This window comes from Cebus imitator, unplaced genomic scaffold, assembly GCF_001604975.1.
Source record: "Cebus imitator isolate Cc_AM_T3 unplaced genomic scaffold, Cebus_imitator-1.0 Scaffold370, whole genome shotgun sequence".
In the NCBI taxonomy this organism is placed as follows: Eukaryota; Metazoa; Chordata; class Mammalia; order Primates; family Cebidae; genus Cebus; species Cebus imitator.
In genome coordinates, this window is record NW_016107685.1 from 1,932,390 (window position 1) to 1,959,725 (window position 27,336).

At 42.1% G+C, this 27,336-nt stretch overlaps 3 protein-coding genes across 6 annotated transcripts; all 3 read left to right on the plus strand.

The window, feature by feature from the left end:
* Positions 1–640: 640 nt before the first annotated feature.
* LOC108288295 (olfactory receptor 52H1) lies at positions 641–6,340 on the plus strand. The gene is made up of 2 exons (XM_017507179.1): positions 641–733; positions 4,136–6,340. The coding sequence occupies exon 2, from the start codon at positions 4,166–4,168 to the stop codon at positions 5,063–5,065; it is 900 nt and encodes a 299-aa protein (XP_017362668.1). The 5' UTR covers positions 641–733; positions 4,136–4,165; the 3' UTR covers positions 5,066–6,340.
* Positions 6,341–15,097: 8,757 nt separating this feature from the next.
* On the plus strand, positions 15,098–22,287 carry LOC108288368 (olfactomedin-4-like). Of its 4 annotated transcripts, XM_017507275.1 has the most exons (6): positions 15,098–15,194; positions 16,722–16,784; positions 17,042–17,194; positions 17,549–17,773; positions 19,154–19,313; positions 20,927–22,287. In XM_017507275.1, exon 6 carries the CDS (start codon positions 21,000–21,002, stop codon positions 21,648–21,650), a length of 651 nt encoding a protein of 216 aa, XP_017362764.1. In that variant the 5' UTR covers positions 15,098–15,194; positions 16,722–16,784; positions 17,042–17,194; positions 17,549–17,773; positions 19,154–19,313; positions 20,927–20,999; the 3' UTR covers positions 21,651–22,287. The 4 variants fall into 4 exon arrangements, with proteins under 4 accessions (XP_017362764.1, XP_017362763.1, XP_017362765.1 ...); XM_017507274.1 differs by lacking the exon at positions 17,549–17,773; XM_017507276.1 differs by lacking the exons at positions 19,154–19,313; positions 20,927–22,287 and adding an exon at positions 18,283–18,443.
* Positions 22,288–23,481: 1,194 nt separating this feature from the next.
* UBQLNL (ubiquilin like) lies at positions 23,482–25,768 on the plus strand. The gene has a single exon (XM_017507279.2). The coding sequence runs from the start codon at positions 23,755–23,757 to the stop codon at positions 25,033–25,035; it is 1,281 nt and encodes a 426-aa protein (XP_017362768.1). The 5' UTR covers positions 23,482–23,754; the 3' UTR covers positions 25,036–25,768.
* The last annotated feature ends 1,568 nt before the right edge of the window (positions 25,769–27,336 follow it).

The following is a 27,336-nucleotide window of genomic DNA, read 5'->3' on the forward strand; positions in this document are numbered from 1 at the left end:
TGATCTTGGCTCTGCTAGTTACTAAAAGTGAAAAGGCAAAAAGAAAAATAAACATTTTTAAAAAATTAATACAAAAATTAGGCTAAAAATACACTTTCTACTTGCTATAAATTTTTACTCTCTTATTATATGTGGGTCAGAAATTCAGCTGCAAGCCTTCTAGCTTGCCCTAGTTGCCCTAGGTTGTTTGTCTATATTATGGGTTTGCCAATATGTTAAGCATTTTCATATGCAATATCCCATCTAATTTGTCAATACTTATAAAATCTTGAGAGACAGGTACTAATATGACCATCGCTTAATGGAAATTAACTAACTTATCTAAAATCCTTTATCTGGTAAGTGAGGACATGAACTTGAAACCTGGGTGATATGATAGGCACATACACACAGCTTTCCACTCACATACACATCAGCTCACAAATAAATAAACAAACCACCCTAAGACAGTGTTAACTAAAAGGCATGAACAAGGTTAATAAAATCTTTTTCATCTTCCTCCCTTGAGGATGAGAAGACGGCATGTCAGAGTCCCTAATCCCCTAACTACCTACCTTTTTCCCACAAGGAACAGTGAGTGACAAGAGAAAATAAATGGGCAGGGAATCAACCTCTCTAACATCCTTCTTTTTCCTTTTACTCATTTTTTTTGGTTGGTGTGTCTGCTCCCTTGCAAATTTTCTTTGTCAACACACTCTTTCTTCATTGCCTTTGGCCTGATTCCCAAGATTTGGTGAGTATTGGCTGTTTGAAGGGGTTTGATTGGGACGAGACTTAGAGAAAGCGAGTGAAAAGCCAGGCCTCTATTTCTTAGGACCATAGACTGGGCACTATAATTTTCTTCCCGGAGCAACTCTGATTTATAAACCGATGCCTTGATCTCCAATACTTGTGTATATGCTCCACTGAATAGGCATCAAAAGATCAAAACAGATGGACAATTATACAGCTGAGTTAAGTATGACCACTTAGCAGTGTTAGGAAATTTGTTTCAGACATATGACAAGAGTCCGTAACTCTAACCTAAACTGTAGAACTAAGTGTGCTGGGATGTGTGTATGCCAACTTTTATCCATCTTGCTATTTCTGTTCTCTTCGCCACTGTGTGGTCTATTAATAATAATACTAATGATATAAAATATAACCTAATATAAAGAAGTAAAACTTGTTACATGCTTAATATGTTTCAGGTACTATATTAAAGAGTATTTTTCAGTGTGTATCATTTTGTCTTAATAATAACTATAAAAATTAGAAATATTAATTTTTTTTAAATACATAGGAATCTGAAGATCATACAATTTAAATAGCTTGCCCAGGTTCACATAGCTAGTAAATTGTGGAACCAGGATTAAATTGTGAAACCTAGCTTTCTGAGGCACCAGAGCACACACACACTTTGTGCCAATATTTTGGCAACATATTGTGGATGCCTGAGTGTATGTGTGTGTATGTACCATAACACTATAATCACTAATGATAAAATTACACGAATTCCTTTATATTACCCAATACCTAGTTCATATTTAAGTTTCCCTAATTCTTCTTTAATTGAATTCAATATCTGTTTCGTTTAAACAAAATTCGATAGAGAACCGCACTGCAGGCCGGGCGTGGTGGCTCACACCTGTAATCCCAGTATTTTGGGAGGCTGAGGCGGATGAATCATCTGAGGTCCGAAGTTTGAGACCAACCTGACCAACATGGTGAAACCCATCTCTACTAAAAACACAAAAATTATCCTGGTATGTTGGTGGGTACCTGAAATCCCAGCTACTCCAGAGGCTGAGGCAGGAGAATCCCTTGTGCCTGGGAGGCAGAGGTTGCAGGAAGCCGAGATTGTGCCACTGCACTCCAACCTGGACAACAGAGTGAGACTCTGTCTAAATAACAAACATAACATAACATAACATAACATAACATAACATAACATAACAATATAACGTAACATAACCACACTGCATTTGTTTTTTTCTTAAATATCCTTCAGTCTGGAAATGAATTTTCCATACCTAATATTCCCCTTCCCCTTTAATGGCATTGCCTTGAAAAAAGATAACAGATTTTCATAAATTATTCCATGTTGTGGATTTATCTGATTGTTAAATGAGAACCCTGAGAGTTAACTTTCTGTGCACGCATGTGTGTCTGTGAATGCTTCTGTATGACTTTATGAACATCTGTTGTATTTGAGTTCATGGAAATAAAAAAACTTGAGAAAACCTTTCCCCACATATGTATGAATAAAGGATGACCTCAGGCAAGTTGGGAGAACTGTGATTCAAAGTATTAATATATAGTTTCAGTATGCTGATGCCACGTGATGTTTGAGTATGTGAGTAGCATAGGAGTTTTCAACATGAAGGCTGAAAAACCTAGTCAGGTTTCCAGTATTAGCAACAGGTGAATTCTATACCCCCAGTGGATAAGAGAGCCAAGATGAAGGTGACTAAACAGGAAAACCTAGAATCCTCAGTAGATGAGGGGCTTGGCTGTGACCCACTCTCTGAAGGCTGAACTGTGTTCCCAGAATCTAGAATGTGAAGACACTGTAGAGGAAGGTTTGAGTTGTAAGAAAGGTGTTTTCATCTGTGATAAGGACGTGTAAGAAAGGAAGACAAAGAGCACCTCTTTTGCCAAAGGAAGAGTGGAGAAAATAAGCCCTGGTCTGAGGAATGGAAAGTATTGTGAGCTGGGCCTAAGAAGGAGATAAAAAGCAGGGGTAGGGATAAATTTGAACATGATTCTTGGCCTTCTCACATTAGGAATATGAAGCATATGGCTACCAAAAGCCTCATTTTAGTCCTGATTCTGTAAGTCCTTGGCCTTGCTACATGGTTCATTACCTGTAGCACTTACATGTGTAGTATCTTTCTACTCATATAGAATTATCTACAGATATAAAAAATATTTTCTATGCAATGCAATGGGGTGTTAGATGAGGGTGGGTAGAGGCATTACTGGGGAAGGAAGAATGCATAGGACCCGTGGAGGTTTTAGGAAATAACCAAACTTGTGACAGTTAAATGAGAACACTGAGAATTAACTGTCTGTGGACCCATGCGTGTTTGTGAATGCTTTTGGATAACTTTATGAACATCTGTTGTATTTGAGTTCATGGAAATATAGGCAAAATCCAATTATGCAATGTTTTGTTTATATTCTCAGCACGTGTGTGGGGAAGAGGGGAGGAGAGGGGGCTTATAACTGTGTAAAATTATATATGGGTAAATATATGGTAGCAAAATATATGACAGAATGTGAGTGTAGGTCAGGATATGCCTGAGAATTTAAATATTAAGGGTCTGTGTTTGAGAGAATATGTGTCTTGGGTTGATGTGTCTATCTAATAGATATATGTTCACAAAAAAAGCAATCTTCCTTTTGGACAGAAACCTTGACTGGGAGTGTCATTAAGTCCACAGTATTAGACTATTACACACTTGTGTAGTATATAGAGTGTTGGAAAACTACTATTTTTTTTTTTTTTTTTTTTTTGAGAAGAAAGGCTAGTGAGCTTCAGCTATATGGGACTTTTCTAGTTTAAACATTTACACATGTTATCCAGCATAGTGTAGGAGCTCATCTAGTGTTTGCTGAACTGAATTAGGTTTTTAGATGGCAATAAAGAGGCGTTGATCTTACAAATCTAAGAGCCACAGTCATCAGGTAGCAAATAGCTGTCTTGGGGGCAGAGACAGATAATTCATGATGACACAGCGAGCAGATCCTAGATAATTATGTCCATAAGGTCATATGAGCTATAATCCACTAACCCATGAAAAGGTATATTCTGTACTTTGTTAACTTGTATGGGAGAACAGTGTATAACAAAGAGTGTAACCAGTCTGGAAGGCTTCCTGGAGAAGCTCTGTAAGCTACTGGTGGAGGCCAGAAGAAAGAAGAGATTCTCTTCACATAGACTAATAATGTCTCTATTTGTATCTGAACAATCTTGGTTTATGCATGTTGCTACCATTATTACCAAACTTAACCTTTGTTCATTTCAAATAGGTTCCCTTTTGGATGATAAATTACAAGGTCACTTTATCTTCAGGAGGCTATAATAATGATTAGTTGAAAGTGAGAGTTACTCAAGTTTCTCTAACTCTCTTTCATCACCTTCTGTCTTTAGGACCTGAGATTTGTGCCATCTGCATGTGCCATGATCATTTTCAACCTGAGCAGTTACAATCCAGGACCCTTCATTCTGGTAGGGATCCCAGGCCTGGAGCAATTCCATGTGTGGATTGGGATTCTTTTTTGTATCATCTACATTGTAGCTGTTGTGGGAAACTGCATCCTTCTGTACCTCATTGCAGTGGAGCATAGTCTTCATGAACCCATGTTCTTCTTTCTCTCCATGCTGGCCATGACTGACCTCATCCTTTCCACAGCTGGTGTGCCTAAAATGCTCAGTATCTTTTGGCTGGGGGCTCGAGAAATCACATTCCCAGGATGTCTTACACAAATGTTCTTCCTTCACTATAGCTTTGTCCTGGATTCAGCCATTCTGATGGCCATGGCATTTGATCGTTATGTAGCCATCTGTTCTCTCTTGAGATATACCACCATTTTGACTCCCAAGATCATCATCAAGATTGCTATGGGCATCTCCTTTCAAAGCTTCTGCATCATCCTGCCAGATGTATTATTGCTGACACGCCTGCCTTTCTGCAGGACACACATCATACCCCACACATACTGTGAGCACATAGGTGTTGCCCGGCTCGCCTGTGCTGATATCTCCATCAACATCTGGCATGGCTTTTGTGTTCCTATCATGATGGTCATCTCAGATGTGATTCTCATTGCTGTTTCCTACACCCTCATCCTCTGTGCTGTCTTTCGCCTTCCTTCCCAAGATGCCCGCCAGAAAGCTCTCGGCACTTGTGGTTCTCATGTCTGTGTCATCCTCATGTTTTATACACCTGCCTTTTTCTCCATACTCGCCCATCGCTTTGGACACAATGTCTCTCGCAGCTTCCACATCATGTTTGCCAATCTCTACATTGTTATCCCACCTGCACTCAACCCCATTGTTTATGGAGTGAAGACCAAGTAGATGAGAGATAAGGTTATACTTTTGTTTTCTACTAAGGGTACAGGATGATGTCTTACTGGGCGATGGAATAACCAGAATAAGTTTTTAATGTACAGAAATGTAGAAAGAGTAAAAAGGCAAATGCTATTTAAAGCAAAAACTACTTGGAGCTGCTTTCATGAAGCAAGAATGTGGCATGATCTGTATGAAAATTATGGTCCTATGTATAAAAAAATCCTGATGACCTCTTTGCTTGTGAAATAGGGGGCTGCACAGAATATGATCAGGAAGAAGGAGATGAAAACAGAGAGCTAAATTACTCTAAATTGAAAAAGAAATAAAAATTTGGAAATTGATATTTGCAGCTGTGATAAGTGAGAACAGAAACGCTGAGAAACAGAGAATAACTAGTAAAAAGATCAGTGAGAAATTTCTCATCTCGAGGATTATCAGATGGATATTGAGAACATTAATGATAACATTGGATTCTAATTATTTTCCTTTTATGTTTCACTGTAATTCCCTTTAATTGTTTCCTCTCTATATACACACAAAATGAAAACTCAAAGAATCTTCAGTACAAGTCTGCTGCAAATAGTGTTACATCAGCAGTGTGATGAAGGGAATGAGTGAATTAGCATATTGATCAATGGCATGGTTTAGGGCTTTGGTGCTGGGAGAGGAGAGTAGGATCTAGGCCCCAAGACACATTGAGAAAGTGAGCTGCAGAGGTAGTACTGGGAGAATATAACCTCTCAAAACAGTTAGAGATTTGAATAAATAACTGGAGTTCCCACAGCACACAGATTGGACTTCAAGCCAGCTCATTTAGAAACTAAAGTAAAAATTTAACCACACTAGTTAGAGGACCTGTGGAACTCTGTTCTACATACTGCAGTTCCTTGATTGCAAGAAACATTTTTACAGTGAGGAGAGGGAATGAGGATGGGAACACCACAATAAAGTAACACATCCATGGAAAAATGCACCCAAATTTTGTAAGGATTAGAACTGAGAAAATACTATATGTTGTGATTAAAGAAGGAACTTAGAAGCATAATCATAAACGGTTATGAAATGTAGAGCTGATCTCTCCCAGTGGTTTCCGAGACAATCCTAAAGAGCTGGGTTCTGAGAGGATGCCTTAAGGTGCATCTCAAGGGTTATGTGGAGGAAGTATCTTGTCTTCTTTTTCCACAATCACAGGAGATCTGATATTACTTAGTTTTGTTTGTGTATTAAGTGTTTAGGTAGGATTCTACTTGAACAATAAAGTTTCTTCAATAAATCCTGTTTTGAAAATCATCCATTCTTTGGCTATTATTACAAAGTGGAAAAAAAAAATAACAGATGCTGATGAGGTTAAGGAAAAAAGGAACACTTATACATGGATAGTGGGAGTGTAAATTAGTTTAACCATTGAGATAGTGTAATGATTCTTCGAAGACCTAAAGAGAGAAGAACCATTTGACCCAACAATTCTATTACTGGGTATATACCAAAAGAAATATAAATTGTTCTATTATAAAGACACATGCATGCATATGTTCACTGCATCAGTATTTACAATAACAAATACATGGAATCAACCTAAATGCCCATCAATGGTATACTGGGTAAAAAAGTGTGGTACATATACACCATGGAATACTTTGCAGCCATAAAAAACAATGAGATTATGTCCTTTGCAGGCACATGGATGGATCTGGAGGTCATTGTCCTTAGCGAACTAACATGGGAACAGAAAACCAAATACTGCATGTTCTCATTTATAAGTGGGAACTAAATGATGAGAACACATGGACACATAGAGGGGAACAACACACACTGGGGCATATCAGAGGGTGGAGAATGAGAGAAGGGAGAGGATTAGGAAAAATAACTAATGGGTACTAGGCTTAATATCTGGGTAATGAAGTAATCTGTACAAAAAATCCCCATGGCACAAATTTACCTACATAACAAACCTGCACATGCACCCCAGGACTTAAAAGCAAAAGTTAAATTATGAAAAGAAAATCATCCGTTCATTTGGAAAATATTTATTGAGGACCTTATGTATATTAGATATTGTTCTAACCATTTGGGATTAGGAGGAGTCTCTGCCATGCTTCCATGGAGTTTATATTCTTGGGAGAGTGACAAGCAATAAAACCGAGAAGCCAGTTCATTGCTTAAGAATATTAATATGACAAATGAAAAAAATAAAGTTGAGTAAGATGATGGACTAAAACTGGCCTGGAGGACAGTGGCAGAGAGGACAGCAAATGAAAATACTCTAGGGCTGAAAAAGCTTGACATGAATTGGGGATAGAAACAAGGCTAGAGTGGCTGCAGCAGAGTGATGGAGGGAGGGGATAGGGCATGAGGGATGCGAAGGGGTAGGGTCGGATGCTGTGGAACTTAAACTAGTCAAATCTCATTCTCAGAAGAGGGGGCTGAAGATCAAAAAGTGCAAATAACTTTTCCAAGGCATACAGGAAGGAAGTTATGAATGTGGAGCTAGAATACAATCTGTTATCTCGCAGTTCAATGATATTCTCATTAAACACAGCCTCATGCTTATGAAAATAGACTCCAAAGGAATGAAAAGAATCTGGGAATATCAGAGTCTACTTTTTTTTTTTTAATATACTTTAAGCTTTGGGATACATGTACAGAATGTGCAGGTTTGTCACATAGGTATACACGTGCCACGGTGGCTTGCTACACCCATCAACCATTACCTACATTAGATATTTCTCCTAATGCTATCCCTCCCCTAACCTCCCACCCCCTGACAGGCCCCGGTGTGTGATGTTCCCCTCCCTGTGTCCATGTGTTCTCCCACTTATGAGTTAGAACACGTGGTGTTTGATTTTCTGTTCTTGTATTAGTTTGCTGATAATGATGGTTTCCAGCTTCATCCATGTCCTTGCAAAGGACATGAACTCATCATTTTTTGTGGCTGCATAGTATTCCATGGTGTATATGGGCCACATTTTCTTTATCCAGTCTATCATTGATGGGCATTTGGGTTGGTTTCAAGTCTTTGCTATTGTAAACAGTGGTGCAATAAACATACGTGTGCATGTGTCTTTATAGTAGAATGATTTATAATCCTTTGGGTATATCTCCAGTAATGGGATTGCTGGGTCAAATGGTATTTGTGGTTCTAGATCCTTGAGGAATTGTCACACTGTCTTCCACAATGGTTGAGCTAATTTATACTCCTACCAACAGCGTAAAAGCATTCCTATTTCTCCACATCCTCTCCAGCATCTGTTATTCCCTGACTTTTTAATGATTGCCGTTCTAACTGGTGTGAGATGGTATCTCATTGTGGTTTTGATTTGCATTTCTCAGAGCCTAATTTTATGATTGTTATAAACTCTAGTTGTATTTTAAAATTTTAATTAATTTACATTTTGGATATTTAAAAATTTTAATTGACAAACATTAATTGTATATATTATAGGGTCCTTGTAATGTGATTATATTTGTATACATTGTGAAATGACTAAATCACGCTAATTAACTTATTCATCACCTCACATGCTTTTTTATGGTAAGATCATTTAACATCTATTCTTTTAGAAATTTTGAAGTATTCAATACATTATTATTAACTATAGTCACCATGCTGTGCAACAGATCACTAAAATATATTCCTCTAGTCTAACTGAAACTTTGAACATGGACTCCCCAGCCTGGTAACCACTATCATACTGTCTACTTCAATGTAAACTCCAGTTACTTAAAATTAAGCCACATCTGACTGTATGAGAGTTCTGCTTTCTGTGCCAACTTCCAAAAATGCCCACAGATACCACAAGATTTTCTAGTATTCTGTTATTCTCTTCTGGTTATTACCATGTTGCTGAGAACATGGATTGACCAAGAGATAATATTTTTTAAAGTTTATGAAAGGAATAATAAATAATACAGAATGGAAACTATTTAAAAGTACATACTCTTTTCATCCTAGTAGGCATTCAAACCCATGGTTATACACTAATACGTGTGAATGGTTCTCATGAAAGACACATAGTGCAAGAAACCCCACAAAAAGGAAACTGATGTCTGTACTGATGTCTTCTATTCCTCCTTCTACTATCTATCTCTGGCTCAATCATCTGCTATTATTTTTCTACCCTCTGCCCCAGGAGGGTTTATTTATTTCTGCGGCTACATAAATATTTTGCTGGTTATGCTGTATTTTAATTCTTACATGCGATCTTGCTCAGCTCATAGGATCAGTACTAGGATTAAAAAATGTAGATAAATGTGCTTTGCAGATTTTAAAATGCTATTCCAATCTTAGCTGCTATGTTAGTATCTTTTTTATAAATTTAAAGGGTACAAGTGCAGTTTTATTACATGGACATATCGCATAGTGGTGAAGTATGAACTTTTAGTGTATTCATCAATTCTAATAATATTAATTCTTCTGATCCATGAGCTTGGGTCATTTTATATTTCTTTGCATCATCTACAGTTTCTTTCATCAGTGCTTCGTGGTTCTTCTTGTAGAGATGTTTAACCTCCTTGGTTAAATGTATTCCTAGGCATGTTTTTTGGTAGTAATTATAAGTGAGATTGCCCTCTGGATTTGGTTCTCTGCTTGATTGTTATTGGTACATAGAAATGCTACTGATTATTGTATGTTAGTTTGTATCTTGAAATTTTACTGAATTCATTTACTAAATCTAGAGCTTTTTTGACATAATTTTGGGGCTATATATATATAAAATTGTATTGTTAGCATACAGAGATAATTTGACTTCTTGCTTTCTAATTTGGATGCCCTTTATTTCTTTCTCCTGCCTAATTTTTCTGGCTATGACTTCCAGTACCATATTGAATAGGAGTAGTATGGCAGATGAGAAGGGTGCAGCTATTCCTGCCAAGAACAAGAGAGAAGGCAGAGGCTGAGGCTGGGAGGGCAGGGGTGTAAAGGGGTCCTCAGCTTCCTCTTCCTCCACTTCACATAGCTTATGGGAGGAAATGGAAAGGGAAATGTGTGTTGGAGACGTGGATGATCTGGGGGAGTTGTCCCTGAAAGTTTTCCAAGAGGAAGTGTGCTAGTAGAGCCCACACCTTGAGTACGAGAATTTCTTGTGTTTCTTAAGTGTCTTCTTAATGTACATGTTGTGCTTGCCCCGTGGTTTTGGGAGAGACGTTCCCAGACCCTGAGGGAGCTGGCAGTGTTCTTGTATTATAAAGACTGGGCCTGCCTTGTGGTAAGTTGGTTGTTCCCAAGGTCCAGAGAAGCCCCTAGGGCCCTGTTGTGAGTGGGGCAGGGTCAAGTTTTGCAACTTGACAAAGCCTCATCCTTTAGAAGGAAGTTCTGGCTACTAAGCCAATAAGACTCCTACGTGAGAAAGTCTCGTCCACTTTATTGCCTGTCTCTACCCTGGAGGAGTCAGGGTGTCGGGATGTGAGAGAAGCTCCAGGAGGCAGTGCTGCCAAGAGGGCTGCGTGGGAAGCTTGAGACCTCAAACAGGACCAGACATTCTAATCTCTGCTCACGTGCCCCAGGTTCCTCAGTCTCCAGTACAGGTTAGGATATCAGATTCTATCTCTCACAAAGTTCAAGGACTTAACTGTGGTTGTCAAGTGGTGCATGGAAAGCCCATCTTACCTTAGAGCTTTCTTTCAGGCTAATTGTCCACTGAAATCCAGGTAAGCAGAGTGTTCCCTTGCCTCCCCCTGTTACCACTTTCAGCAGACTGTCAGTTGCACTGTCACCATGGTATCTAATCCCAGCCCCTTCCACTGTAGTCCAGCCCTGATGCTCTTCTACATCCTTAGTGGACCTCAGATTTTCTCTGAGTTCTATAGAACTCAAATATTTTTTTCTTTTCTTTTTAACTCTTAAAATTCAGGGGTGCAAGTATAAATTTGTTACATAGGTAAACTTGTGTCACAGGGTTTTATTGTACAGATTATTTTGTCATCCAAGTATTAAGCCTAGTACCCAATAGTTATTTTTTCTGATCCTCTCCTTCTTCCCACCCTCTACTCTCTAAAAGGCCCCAGTGTGGGGAACCCAACATATCTTCTCATGGAAAAAGAACAGAGGAAAAAAGAACCACAAAGTTGGGTTAAGGGATGGATATTCACACTGGTTATAGAACAAATTAAGTTCCATCAACCAGATTCCTAGAGCTCTTGTGGACCAGACCTGAAGAAAGAGGTGTAAGAAATCATGGGCAGATGGAAAAATGTGCCAGACACACTGGAGAAATGAAATGTTTTGGAGAGTTTGGGGTCTGAGCTTAAAAATTGGCTTCTGGAAACTGATCGTGAAACAGGTGCTTTGAGCATCTGTCAGTGACTAAAGTAGAAAATAGCCATTCTATTAATATGCTTCCTTCCTTCTGGCCTATATATCCCCTAGGGTGGAGGGAACACAGAGGCTGTACCGTAGTTGGAAGAATTCGGTGTAGAGAACACGAGTTACTTCCTCTGGCACAAGTGATTAGTGAAAACATAACCCAATGTCTCCTGTGCCTGGGCTGATGGGGATCATTATATCCAGAGGAGAGGACTATCAGAAGTATATGGCCTTTAGTCAGATGAGTGTCAATTCAAATCCTAGCTCTTCTGTTTACCTGCTGTGTGACCTGGAGTAAGTTTGTTAATCTCTCAGGAACAAAATTCTTTGATCAGTTATATGAGAATGTTAGCAAATACGCTAGACTGTTAAGAGAATTCATAGTTGAGAATCTGATGAATCCCCAGAAAAGTGCCTCACACAAAGAGGGCGTTTGGCAAATGCTCTAGCATCCTAAGCCCTAGCATCACACTCATTCATTTAAAATCTCTCCACAATTGCTGGTTGCCTCTCATAGGCCCCATTTATATACTGCAAGGACACAGCTAGATGGAAGCAGAAGATCACTAGATCCTGCACTGCCAGGTGTCAATCAGACCTTGCTGATCTCTGGGTCTGGGCCCTCTGTCCTGCTGGGGGTGCCGGGACTGGAAGCTCAGCATGCCTAGCTCTCTGTGCCTGTGTGCCTGCTCTACATGGCAGCTTTGGTAGGCAATGCCCTTCTCCTGGGACTGGTAATTGCTGACAAGGCACACTTGGCAGCCATCTACCAGCTGCTGGAGCTTCTGGCAGCTGCCGATTTGGTTCTGGCCACATCCACAGTGCCCAGAGCTCTGGCTGTGCTTTGGGGCCTGTCCAGTGAGATCTCATTTGGAGCCTGTTTGGCTCGACTCTTTGCTGTCCATGTGGCCTCCACTGCTGAATCCTCAGTGCTGCTGGCCATGGCTGTAGACTGCTACATGGCCATCTACCAGCCTTTGCGCAGTGGGGTGTTGCTGACCCGGTGTGTGGTAGGTCTAGTGGCTGTGGCGGCTGTGACCCGTGTTGTCTGTGTCATGGTGAATCCTGTGATCCTGCTCAAGAGAAGGCCTTATTGTGGACAGCGGACCCTGTCCGACACATACTGTGAACACATAGGTGTGGCTTAGCTGGCATCTGGATACGTGCCCCAACATCTGGTATGGCCTGGCCACCACGCTGCCCTGGATGTAGGGCTCATAGGTGCTTCCTAGGTCCTCATTCTCTGTGCTGTCTGCCGCCTGCCATCCTGTGGTGCCCACTGCAAGGCTCTGGGTAACTGTGGGGCCCATACTAGTGTCATTGGTCTCTTCTATACCCTTGCCCTCTTCTTCCTCACTCACCATGTTGGTTGTCACACAGTACCCAGCCATGTTGACATCCTATTGGCTAACCTCTGCATGGTGGCGTCTCCAGCTCTCAGTCCTGTGACTATGGAGTGCCGACTAGACAGATCATTCAGAGGCTCAGGCACTTGCTTCGACTTTTCTGGGCAGGAGCAGTGAAGAAGTGGGCCTTGAGAAGGCCTCCCCACAGGAATAAATGTGATCTCTGTTTTCTTCAGCGTGTGTGCCCAGATGACCAAGTGATGCTGCAGGACCTGTCTGGGTAGAGCTCTGACTAAAGCATCTCCATCATCTGTTGTCAGGTGGAACTGTGCTTACTCCAGCCCTATTTTATCACCCATCATGTAGGCAGAATACACTGAACTGACCTCTCTCTGCCCAGCTGTACAGTGCCTGGTCTATTCCTGATATCTCTAAGTCTGTGTTGATCTCCATAGATGGATTACACACATATGGAAGTGGTTGGTCCCAGACTGTGACAGGCTAGGATGTCTAGGACACAGTCTGAGGACTAGGATCATAGATTTTCTCCATCAGTTTATCTAGCCAAAACCAGATTAATGAAAGGTGTCTCTGAGTTGGGCCCCTTGTACAATGTCTGACACTAAGCAGTACTCTGCTTGCTGAGGGGATGAAGACAGGAGGAGCTGGAGAAATGGTATTATGTGAATAAAACAGAGCACAGTTCTGGAAATGGGCATGGTTTCTGACCTGGGTGATTAATACCTAGGGCTTGGAAGTCCTGTTGGCTTTGGATGTGGAGAGTGGATAATACTGTAGCTTCCTCACTAAGCTCTATCCCTACTTTAATCAGATACTAAGGCTACTCTTGTGTTTTCAACCTGTGCTAAGGGCTATTTGTAGTTGGCAAAATATAGGGACGACAACTCCAGCACCAGTTGTCATGATTCATGCTCTATCTGTTCTTTTGTTTTTCCTTTCCTATGTCCCTTCTTCTGTAAGCTGCCTTAGTTTTAGTGTCACCCACCTGTACATCGATCTCAGATGGGTTTCCTGCTTCATGCAGCTTAGGTTTCCTAAACTATTCCTCTCTTATCTTCCTAACCTCCATGCTCCTCTGGACCCCATGGGTACAGCAGGGCCAGATAGAGAAGCTAATGAAGAATGGATCTCTGGCCTTGAGCATTGAATGAAGGGGTGAGGATATGTAAAGTTAGATAAGGATATGATCTCTTAGCAAGGATTGTCCAACGAAGCTCTGGGAATGTCTTCCTGGAGCTGTATAGCCACACAACTTCTCAGATCTTTTCCCAGAAGGGAAGTGGCAGCTTCATATACCTTTCTCTACTAGGTATATATGCCAGGGCAAGGATTCCAAAGGATGATATGAGTAAGCAGAGGAACTTTATACTAAGCAGCCATCTTATCTAAAGTTAAAGGTCTGTGAAAAATAAAACAATAAAGAATAGAGGTAGTAGACCTACAGAGACAAAATTCCTCAATAGAAAAATGGAACAACACATTCTTCATAGAAAATCTGACATTCTCCTAGGCACTTGGGTGAATGTGACAGTACCCATTGTCTGAGAAATACTCAAGAGAGATAGCAGAAGAAAAGAGAGTAGTTTCGGGTGGCTGGCACTAAGAGCACCGAGCTTTGTGACTCAGTGCCTACACTGAGGCCTCAGGAACTACACTATTCCTTCTCTACAGGGACAATGGCAGTTCACAGGCCAGAAGACTTGAGGGTCCACAGCCTCCTGTGGCAGGTTAGGAAATATTGGAAGGGAGCTTTCTTAAAGGACGGGCAGCAGAGGCAGCTGGCATTAAGACCAGAGGAACTGCAAGAAGTATTTGAGTAGTGGAATGGATGGAAAAGTTTACAGTAGCTGGCATAGCGCAGCAGACAAATTTCTTGGGGTGAAGGAAGGTATATAATAGGGCAGTCCATTACAGTGTTGCTGAAGTGATCCCCCCAGGTATACACTTTGGCCCTCATCCAAGTGCACACAGTTAAGTAAATGACTTCTGTTCTTGAGACTGAACAGGTAGAGTTGCATTTCCTTCTTGAGACTTCCCTTTCTCAAAGTTGAGGGAAACATCAAAATCCCTCCTGAAAGGGACCCATCCCAGGGCCCCCACAGGATGTCTCAGGTTTACCTTAATCTGTTTGGACAAGAGGGCCCAGCAGGGTGGGGGAAGATCTAAGACTAGGGATGGATGAGGAAGACTGTGTTTGTAGTAATAAACTCACTACCCCCATGTTTGGAGGCAGCAATCTGTCTCTTTCCATACTCCCCCACACACCCCCTTTATCCTCTCAGCCCTTTCAAATGTCAAAATTTATACCCCCTCCTACTGAGACTGTTTACTTAGACTAGAAATAAAAGTCCAGGGGAGCCCCAAGTACTTACTCCACTCCTGTAGTTGATGCAAGATGCAGCCTGTTACAGTTCTTCTGACCGCTCTACAGCTGCTGTCCCTGGTGCTCCCAGGAGAGCCTCAGGTACAGGCAAAGGGCAGAGGGATCACAGCAGTAGATGGAGACTGTTTTATACTTTGGCCTGGCTTCCTTCGCCACTCGGATTCTGTTCAAGAACCTCCAGGTTCTGGGAGAAAGTGAGGGTAGACAGAACTAGGGAGGAAGAAAAGCAAGATGGGACACCCTGTATGCTCCGGTGTGCTCTGATTTTCCCTTTGCTTGCATGTATGAGCATAAGGGGAGCAAAGAAAGACAAAGGTGAAGCCAGTAGAGGAAGGAACTCTGGGCTGTATATGCTACTCAATTATGAGGCTCTGTTTTCTGCAAAAATCTGCCACTTTCTTCCTGTGCTCAGGATGCAAGGGCTCAAGGTAGTTATAAAAGGCTGTGTTATCTTTATTTTATTATCCTCCAAAAGCTAAACTATTGGGCTGGAATTGCAGACTGAAGGCATAACCAGATTAAGCTATCATCTTAAGAGAAGATATCTCAGAGAAAAACAGGGGCCACAGACATTTTAATTCTGAAAGACTTTGTAAGGAAACCTCAGTGGGTATTGCATACACAATAAAAAAGTTAGAAAGGAGTCTTGATTGAATCTAGTGCTGGTTTATCCAGCTCCAAAATGAGACTAAGAGATGAATTTAGTGAAATATAACTAATATAAAGACTCTTACCAGAGGCAGGGCCGGCACTGTTCTAAGTACTCTACAAATTATCTATCTATCTATCTATCTATCTATCTATCTATCTATCTATCTATCTATTTTATCTATCTGTCTATCTATCTATCTATCTATCTATCTATCTATCTATCTATCTATCTCTATAGCTGTATTTATAATTCTTAAAACAATAAGATAAACATCACATTTTTCCCCATTATACATATTAAGACAATGGGCACAGAGAAATTAAGTAATTTGCCCAGTGTCCCAGAATCAGGATTAGAACTCAGGAAATATGGCTATGGAATCAGTGGGTTTGGGCTCTGAGTATGCAAGTAATACAATAGGCATATGGCAGGGGAGGAGAGATCAAATTATGCACCTCTCTAGAACATCTCCCTCTGACTCTTTCTAGCTGAGGCAATGGAGCTGCCTCCTAGCCTTACCCTCTTGTCCTGTGCTGCATACCCACCGCAACATAGCTTTGATGTCTGCCGCTTCCTTAGGTGTCAGAGGATAGGATCTAGAACAAAGATGGGACCCGGGGGCAGCTTGAAGCATTGTTACTTATTTGTCATATAACTTAGCAAGGTATTTTTAGACTCTTAGAACCTCATGTTTTTCAACTATAGAATGTAGGTTGTAATTCACCCTCTGTTATGTCTTGTGAATGCTAAATATCCATCTAGACTGGTGTATCATGGTATTGTTACTGCTAATGCTTCTTTGGTGATTTGAAACTCTCTGTCCCTGCTGTCTTCAATACAAGGTAAAGTTGTGGGAATCTGCCAGACCTCTGGAGTGGGGATACTGTAGACAACTGATGCTTCCTAAGCCTATCTCCTAACACACCTCTGCAGACCAGCTTTGCTCTCTCCCACAGGGCCTTGAAGAAAAATTGGATTCCAGCAATGTGAACTGCAGCCACATTCAGCCAGTGCATGAGGTAGGGTGAGGTAGGCCCCACCAATAGGTGCTGGAAGGAACCTGAAGCTCCAATGCTGGGAAATCAAGGGAAGTATAACTCAAACCCCTAACAGAGGGATGCCCAAACTGACAGTCAAGAAGAAACCCCTGTGCAGAGGCAATGCTTCTCTGGCACTCCAAAGTGGGCTCAACCTCTTCTGCTTCATATTGGCAAACAGCCCATGGTGCCCCAACATATTTCATTATGCTTAGTGTGCCTATGGCCATGCTTTGCAGCTGGTGAGAAGTGTGTCAAGCTCTGTGGATGAAGGAGGCACATGCCATTGTGTGGTTCACCTGTCCGACAACCCCATCCCCTTGCAGCAGCTGGAACAGCTACATAGTACAGCTCAGGAGCTCATTTGCAAGTATGAGCAGAAGCTATCCAGAGTAAGTGCTTGATCTGTGGGCTGGGACTGGGAGTTATCCAAGCAGAGTCTCTATTTACCACAGCATGGGGATGAATCCTGGAAGTAGAAAATGAATTGAAGGAAGTGGCACAGCCCTCATCTTTGAGACGAATCCTTAGAATGAAGGGAAATTCTGTACTATCCTTGGGATCACCAGTGATAGTAACAGACTATAATTAGTAATTCACTCCCATAGTAATGGATGAATTAATGGATATGGGTCCACTGGAAGATGAAAATAGGGCAATTTTGTCCTGGGAGGATGCAACCGAATGGGAGAAGCCACAGGTGTTGACATTTGGGGCAACTTCCTGTTCATCCCCCACAGGCCCAGGTCAGTGAGTATGTACGTACCACTGAAGGTCAAGACAATGAGGTTCTGGAAATGAGCCATATACTGGAGTCCAGGAATCCCAGCGCCCTTGCTTCTCCCTATGAGATCCCAGCCTTCAACCTGCTGCACCTGGAGCTGGAGGGAATACAGGAATTGGTGACTCAACTGAAGGCCAAGGGAGGCATTAGTGTGGCTGGGGACCTCCTCTATTGACTCCAGAGCTAGGTATATGAATGGATTAAAGAATACTCCTTCCTAGGCTGGGTGCAGTGGCTCACGCCTGTAAACCCAGCACTTTGGGAAGCTGAGGCAGGTGAATCACCTGAGGTCGGGAGTTTGAGACCAGCCTGGCCAACATGGTGAAACCCCGTCTCTACTGAAAATACAAAAATCAGCCCCTCATGGTGGTGGGCACCTGTAATCACAGCTACCTGGGAGGCTAAGGCAGGAGAATCTCTTCAACCCTGTAGATGCAGGTTGCAGTGAGCTCAGATAGAGCCACTGCTCTCCAGCCTGGGCGACAGAACAAGACTCTGTCTTAAAAAGAAAAATTAAAAAAACAAACAAACAAACAAAAAAAACCTCTTCCTGTCTTCTCTAACCTCACAAATTGGACAATTTCTAACATTATTTCTTTCTGGGGGAAGAAAACTCTGAGCTGAGGAGTATGACAGCCAGAATTCAGTTTTTGAGAACACTCTGCAACCCACTTCCGGGGCATTTCATTTCCATAGGTGACTAATGCCAGTCTCACTCTCAAGCTTTTGGCTGACTCTGACCAGAGCAGCTTTGGTGCTCTCCAAAAGGAGGTGGATGTCCTTTAGAGTCAACTAAGTGAATGTGAGAGAGATAAAGAGAAAGAACAGGCCTCCAGATACCCTGGACCACCCCTGCCCCCTGGTGAGTTCAAAGACTGAATTTCTCAAGGTCCTATCTCTCCAGAGACCAGGTTGGGAGTGCATATTGGCTATGGTAAACTGAGGGAAGGGAAGTACAAATCTTTTTTTTTTTTTTTTGAGATGGAGTCTTGTTCTGTCTCCTGGGCTGGAGTACAATGGCGCAATATCAGCTCACTGTAACCTCTGCCTCCTGGGTTCAAGCGAGTCTCCCGCCTCAGGCTCCCAAGTAGCTGGGATTACAGGTGAATGCCATCACACTCAGAAAATTTTTGTATTTTTAGTAGAGACAGGGTTTTTTCATGTTGGCCATGCTGGTCTTGAATTCCTGACCTCAGGTGATCCACCTGGCTTGGCCTCCCAAGATGCTGGGATTACAGGCGTGAGCCACTGCACCCGGCTAAAATATAAATCTTGATAGAGAATAAATCTTTCATTTCTTTGTTTTGTGTGTCACTGAAAAATGCAGATCAAGATTGATATATTCTCATATATGGGCATATGTATACATAGACATACGAACACCCATAATCAGGCATACATAATAACCTATGTTCATGCAAAATCAACCTGCTGATATGCTTGTATATGCACTCAGGTGCATAAATATAAACTCAAATCCACATATAGTTACTATACTTTCACACTCAGCTACGTGTGAGTTGTGTGCTTTAAACCTGGCTCACATCTTGCTTGCTTTCTCCTCTAGCTTCTTGTGCCCATGGAGACCTCCAGAAAGTTAGCAAACCCCTTGTGGTGCAGCTCAATTGGAGAGGCTTCTCATACAAGGCAGGTGCCTGGGGCCGAGACTCAGCACCCAATCCAGCCTCTTCTGTTTACTGGGTGGCCCCTCTATGTACAGATGGTAGGTGAGCCCTGAGTGACTTCCGCAATCAGTTTAATTTCAAATGCCTCCTACCCTGACCCAAAGGTTTCTTTGTAGCTCCAGGGCAGCTGCTTTTCTCTATTTTAAGTATGCTCCAAAGCAAACCTAGCCTAGGCCTGACAGGTCACCTCCTAACGCTCTTCTCATGAGGCAAGCATGGCCCAGACTGCCCTGAGCTTCCTTTACAAATCCACTGTTTAAAAATTTAAATACCATAGTAACCCAACTATGGCTCTACTTCTACTCTGTTTCTATGTAAAGGACAAACTCTTCTACATCTGGGCCTCACAATCCTAACTTCCTGCTTAGAAGTTCAGAACATGTCTCTGGCCAAGCTTGAGACTTGGACGTAAGCCAATCTGTGTTTGAAACTCAGTACTGCCACTTAAGCTAAGTGACCTTGGGAAAATGAATTAAAGTATCATAGCCTTTTTTAGTCATATGTAAAGTGAAGATAATTATAAATATATGGGAAGATTACATGCGATTACATAGAAAACTATGTACAACATAGGTGCTGATACATATTTATTAGATAAAAGAATGACTAAAAGAGTCAATACATAGATGAATAAGACCCACAAAAAATTGTCAGCCTTGCTAGGGAGGTAGGCTCAACACACAGAATGTTAAAAGTCAGTGTGTGTGGAAATGTGATGTAGACCCTTTGAGAGAGAGACATGAAGACATGAATATAGGTTGAAGCAGTCATTGAAGAGCCCGGGCTGAAGCTCAACTCAGAAAGATTAGTGTTACTGAACATTAGTATCACTGAAAATAATGTTCTCTAATTTCTACGCTTATATAAAATGTATTATATAGGCTATACTTTGTAGCATATAACTCATATATGCTATACTTTGCAGCATATAAAATACATTTACATGCCTTGGAACCCTCTCAAAATCTTTATGGGTAATTAGGACTTACCAAAGTTAGGAGATAAAATTACTCATAACTGACAGATAATTTAAGGAACTTTCCAATGTGGTCTTGTGAGAACAAATTTCCCTGAATCCACCTCCAGAAATATGTCCTGTTACAGGACCCTGGCATCTCAAGAACAGGTGGAAGAAAGGAAGGCAGTGGAGTCTAGATACAGAAGAATGTCCATAAGAAAGAAAAAATAATAGTTACTATGTTTTGATTGCTCATTGAAACAAATACTCTACTAATTGTTTTCTTTGCTTTATTTTGGTCAGTCCTAACAGTCAATAAAGTAGCTTGTTATTTTTTTTTTTACAGTTTTTATTTATAAGCTGTGTGGCCTTGAGCAAATGACTTAACCTTTCTAAGACCTAGTCTCCTCATCTGTGAGGATAAAATCTACCTGACAGTGCTGTTATTATAATTAAGTAAGATTATGCATATATAACATCTATTGGGCACTGTAGCTCTTATTATTACTGTAACTTTTAAAAATAATTATTTGTTTTGTCATGGATGAGTAAGTAAAAGATGAACTAAAAGTCAGTTGTTTGAGAGCAAAGCCCTTGCCCTTAATTAGCAAACGGATCTGCCCATTTTTATAGCTCTTTGTTACCTTGCTTACTGCTGTAAATAAGTAATAAATCTGAATGTGGGGGCTTGGCCTAGGTACTTTGACTACTATCGGCTGTACAAATCCTATAATGACCTCGTGCTGCTGGCAAACTATGAAGAGAGGAAGATGGGCTATGGTGATGGCAGTGGAAATGTTGTGTACAAGAACTTTATGTACTTTAACTACTATGGCACAAGTGACATGGCCAAGATGGACCTTTCCCCCAACACCCTGGTGCTGCGGCATCTGCTGCCTGGTGCTACCTATAACAACCGCTTTTCCTATGCTGGTGTGCCCTGGAAGGACATAGATTTTGCTGGTGATGAGAAGGGGCTGTGGGTTCTCTATGCCACTGAGGAGAGCAAGGGGAACCTGGTTGTGAGTCTTCTCAACACTAGCACTCTAGAAGTGGAGAAAACCTGGCACACCAGCCAGCACAAGCCAGCCCTGTCAGGGGCCTTCATGGCCTGTGGGGTGCTCTATGCCTTACGCTCACTGAGCACCCTCCAAGAAGAGATCTTTTATGCTTTTGACACCACCACTGGGCAGGAGCGCTGCCACAGCATCCTGTTGGACAAGATGCTGGAAAGGCTGCAGAGCATCAATTACTGCCCCTCAGACCACAAGCTATATGTCTTCAATGATGGTTACCTGATAAATTATGACCTCACCTTCCTGACAATGAATAGCAGGCTACCAAGACCACCAGCCAAGAGGACCTCTGGGGTTCATGTTTCCCCAAAACCTGTCAAACCTAACAAAGCTTTCAGACACTGAGACCCCAGGGCTGGGCAGAGCATTGGTAGATGCATGTCTTCTTCCTTACCTCCGGGAGGACCATAACCCAAAATGGTGATTGGCCCTAATGATTGGGAGGCGTTGATCATACGTAGTGAGTTCCTTATGTAATTAATATCTCAATCAGCACATTAAGGTTCCCTTTAATAATGATCTAGGTGGATTTGATAGGAAAAAAGTGAAATATTAGCTAACAAAATGGTACCCTTTCTTTCTGATGCTTTGGCATCTTGTATTCCTTTTGGAGAATCATAAATCCAGCTTCTAGAACTTGAGAGTTCTGTGATCTAGAATTGTCAGTCTCAGGTTGGGAACATTGGATTCCAGTGCAGAAGCTGCAGGGGAACTGGTCATTAGAGTGGGATATGCAAGTTCCCTTTCTTATCTCTACCTTCCTGTGAGGTCCCTAGGGATAAAAGGGGCAAAATCTTGGTCTGAAAATCAATTTTCATTGTCCTGGATCGATCTCACTTTTGAGGGCAATTGCAAGAGAAGTGCTTAGGCCTGAGTCTTGCTGTAGTAAGTTAGCAACTGGCAACACAGCATGGTGAGGATCTGATATGGATGGCGCTGGGGGTCTAGATATTCTCAATAAAGAATCATTGGTTTGGTAGCAGAAAGTCTCCTGGCCAGCTGTCTGTCATCCCTTAGATTGTCTTCAATACAGGCTTGAATTGTATTGAAGCTCAATACAGGCTTGAGCTCTTTGCTTGTTCCTTACCTGTCTGTGTTGTGTTTTTCCCTCTCCAGGCAGGTTGATGGAACATATAAAATCCTGAAGCCTTCCTTGTAACACAGAAATGCATGTACTTTCATATATACATTCAATGAGACATATATGTTCTCACTCATATAAAAAATTATTTCCAACTGCACCTAAACATCAGCATAGACATAAATACACATTTTAACATATCTAATAACAGAAATGTCATCAGCTTCTAAATAAAAATCAAACACAATTCTCCAAATTTATATGGGACCAATAATCCAGCTTTTTAGTTGCCTGCACCTGTCCCCTTAAGAATTTTACTGCTAACCATCTCCTCTCCCACCTCTTGATTTACAGACAACATTCCCCCTTAATGCTTTGCCATAAAGGTGGCACACAAGAGTGGGTTAGGACATTGAAACAAATCATTCTAAAACTTCTGCTATAATGACAGGTAGAAGAGATCAAGTGATATGTGATTAACACATGTATTATAAAAAACAGCTGATTCATGTTTAGTTTGGAATGTCCTTATGAAGAGCCTTCCTGGTTACCTGTACTCCTGCTTCCTGGGACAGAGGAACATTTTCCCCACCATATGGGAGCACAATTAAGTTTAGAATCCCAAAATCTAGACTGTAAATAAGGCCCACATTTCCAGATCATTAAAACAATTAAAAAGCTCCTCCCTATGAGAGAGACTGCTTTCTTACAGGAGTGTGGTTTTATCTATGGCTTCAGAAGACCCAACTTTTCATATAAGTCTGACATCCCTATAAGGAACATACACATAGTATCACACGGAAACACAGGTTCCACATTTAAAATTTGGTTTTTATTTACTTTTCTGTGTTCTCACTGGTTCTATCCTGAGAACTTCATCCCTGTTTTCTGGAAAACTATTTTAATTTATTGTAGGGACCTGGACCCCTGTTTAATTTATTGTAGGGACCTGGCCCTCCTTCCCCAGCGGTCCATGGTGGATGTGAGGCTAGCGCTGACATCACAATACCCCTTTTCTGAAGATTCACGCCCTGGGTGGGTGGGGTAGGAGGAGGGGTAGCCCTAGGAGAAGTCATAACCACTTTATCCACCATGGATGAAGTATGAATCAGTAGCCACGCCAGGCCTCAGCTGGGTCACATCTGGAGAACTGGGGTGAGGGCACAACATCGCAAAAACCTGGCCCCAGCCTGGTCACTCATCCCTTTTTGGGCAACAAGAACACTATCCTGTGGCCTGAGAACAGAATCTGAGACAAAGGCCAGCAGAAACATTATCCTGCCCTCACCCTTTCTGCCCCTGCTTCCTCCTGCTCCCTGTCTGTCTGCCCATTTAAAGCTCATGCATGCCATCTCCTGAACATCCAGGATGTCCCAGAGTGGACATTCTTCAGGTCTTCCTGCAGACAAAAATATCTCTTCAAGTGCCACTCAAGTGATAGTGAAGACTGCAGGCAACCAGAAAGACTTTATGGTGGCTGACGACATCTCGGTGAGGCAGTTCAAGGAGAAGCTATCGGCTCACTTCCAATGCCAAATGGACCAACTTGTGCTGGTCTTCATGGGCCGTCTTCTCAAAGACCATGACACGCTGAGCCAGAGGGGCATTATGGATGGTCATACCATCTACCTGGTCATCAAGTCCAAGCACGGCTCCAGATCTCTGGCCCATTCCTTCCAGGACCTGCCAATGAATGATCCCTGCCACCGGGACAGAAACACTGAAGGAAACAGCAGTGGGGTGCACCAACCAACAGGTATGAATGAAGCTCCAGTGGAATTGGCCCACTATGTGGGATCTGATACACCCAAAGTTTATACCCAGAACTTGGAAGTGAGCCATCCAGAGCACATAGCACAGATGCTGGAGAATCCTAGCATTCAGCGGCTTCTGTCCAACATGGAGTTCATGCGGCAGTTCAACTTAGAACACCCAGACACGCAACAATTGATGCAGCAGAGCCCAGAGGTTTCCCACCTTCTTGACAATTCTGAGATCTTATGGCAGACTCTGGAGCTGGCCAGGAACCTTGCTATCATTCAAGAGATAATGCAGCTCCACCAACCTTCGCAAAACCTTGAATATCCACTGAACCCACAGCCGTATCTGGTCTTAGAGACAATGCCAGGTGGGAATATTTCCCTGGGTCAGAACTGTGCTGATGTCAAAGATCAAATGCTGAACAGCATGCAAGATCCTTTTGGAGGAAACCCTTTCACAGCTCTCCTGGCTGGACAAGTGCTGGAACAAGTCCAGTCTTTATGTCCAACTCCACCACCGTCCCAGGAACGACGAGACCAGCTCCCACAGCATCCTACAACCCGAGTCATTTATAATAGCTCTCGTGGTTTATCTTCAAACATTTCAGCCAATGACACCCCCAACAAGGTCAACCACACTTCCAAGGTCAACACTGCTACAATCTCCACCAAGGGCCATAGCCATATCTGTGCCTCTAAGCAGCCAGCTGGGATACCAGCCTTACCTAGCATACAGTTTACCCAGCAGCCTCAAGAAGAAAACAAGGATGCCACTGTTTCTCTAAGTAGCTCCGGACAGATATTAGAGGGTGATCTCCAGCTGTCAGATGAGCATACCAGCTCCCAGGTCACAGGAGGCATGACGCAGTCGCTTATGAACACCCCCTAGCTGGCAGCTCAGATTATGTTGTTCATGAGTATGCCCAGGCTGTCTAGACAGTGGAGGCAGCAGTTGCCCACATTCCTGGAGCAGACACAGATTTCTGACCTGCTTATTGCTTTAGCCAACCATAAAGCATCACAAGCAATATTGCAGATGGAGCAGGGTCTCCAGCTGCTGGCCATAGAGGGTCCTGTTCTTCTGCCTTGGGTTACACCCTACCTATGGGGCCTGGGTTGCCTTCCTGTCCCGAGCTGAAGCTACCTTGACACAGTGCCCCAGTCCTGAAATATTCCAGCTATAGCTGAGCCCAAGGGACCTGAGTGCTGCCACAAGTCTGGAACAGTCCTTCAGAGGCTACAGTTCCCAGATGGGGATGCTTCCCACCCTCTGCAAGCTCCTGAGATTTGTTTTGGCAAACAGATGGAATCTCTCCAGGCTCCCCGGGATTTGGGAACCATCATGCCAATCTACAGGCACTCATTGCTACTGAGGGGGACACCAATGCTGCTACCTGCAAGCTCAAGACATTGCAGATTCTAACCACCATGCCTACTTCTTTGCTTGCTACCTGCCAGCTAACCCACCTGAACATCTCATTTGCTATTTGCACCTCTCCTGATGCTTCTAGCCAGGAGAACTCCTGGAATAGGAGTTATCAACCAGTGCTTCCTGTGCTGAAAAATAGATCATTGGCCATGGCTGGAACATCTGTCAATAAAATGGCTACACCTGCTTGCACTGATCTGAGGTTTGACTTCTTTTATTTAAAAAAAAACTGTGTGATATCTTTGTCTTACCTACTATACATATGTTAACACACAAACCACATGCACATATTAGTATAGAGATAAAAATAATGTTTTTATCTCTAAAACATGAGCATTTTGAGCGTGGTGTATGAAACTTCAGCATGATATATGAAACTGATTATTTTGAGCATGTCATCTCAGACAGGCACATGTATGTATACAAGCTCACATAGTAAAAGATTCACATACACAGGCATATAGAGTACACATACGAGTACACATAGTCATGTGCAAACACAGATGCAAATACCTAGAGACACCTAAACAGACCCATGCATAGGGAAAACCATCATAACATGCTCAAACAGAAAGAAACATATTACATAGATAGGTCCAGATACTGACTCATAAGACTGAATTTCTCAAACCCAAATTGTTCAAGTTTGAGGGTGGAAAAGGAATAATACATGGGCCAGAATATGGTAAATTTACATATCAACCCAGCCTAATGAACAGTCATCATTAGAGCCTCTTACTAATTGACATTGCCACCATTATAAGATGGTGATGGGCTGTCACCAATTCTTCTTTAGCACACACAGATGCAGCTGCTGCCATCTCCATTATGTAACCCAGTCACCACAAATTCAGCCCTCCATGCGGCACAGCACCTTCCAAGTGTATCATCTCCTTCAGCATATCTTATGTTTGTAGTTTGCATTTTCCATGGTTGCCAATGCTCCATATTTTTCTCTTTCTGCCTCACCTGGAGTATCCCAGCGTGGCAAGATATGCAATTACTTGTGTTTTAATTTTTCTATGATTAAATAATTTAATATACTCTTACCATAATAATTCAATGTTGTTTTAGGCATTGAAAAATTGCAGTGAAAAAACAAAGATCCTTTATTTATTGATTTCACTCTCCTTTGTGGAGATACAAGTTTTGTTAGGTGGTAAATGCTGTGACATAAAATGAATCAAAATGAGATATTCTACATAAGGCAATCAGGGAAGGCCACTCTGAATAGGTGCTGACGTTTGAGCAGAAATCAGAAGTAATCGGAGAACTTTACATGCATCTCACTGAGACAAGGATGATACAGTGGTTGTCTGAAAGTAAATGCACCGAGGTAGCATTATTCCTGCTATGTTTACAAGAAGGTGATGTAGCTGAAATGGACAAAAAGGAGGGGTGATGGGGAAGAAGTCAAAGAGATTGTGAAAAGTTTTTTTTTTTTTTTTTTTTTTTTAAGACAGAGTTTCACTCTTGTTGCCCAGGCTGGAGTGCAATGGCACGATCTCCACTCACCACAACCTCCACCTCCTGGGTTCAAGCGATTTTCCTGCCTTAACCTCCTGAGTAGCTGGAATTACAGGCATGTGCTGCCACGCCTGGCTAATTTTGTATTTTTAGCAGAGACAGAGTTTCTCTATGTTGGTCAGGCTGGTCTCGAACTCCCCACCTCAGGTGATCCACCCTGATTACAGGTGACAGCCACTGAGCCTGGTTGATTGTGAAAAGTTTTACAGGTTCTGGTGAAAACTTTGAATTTTA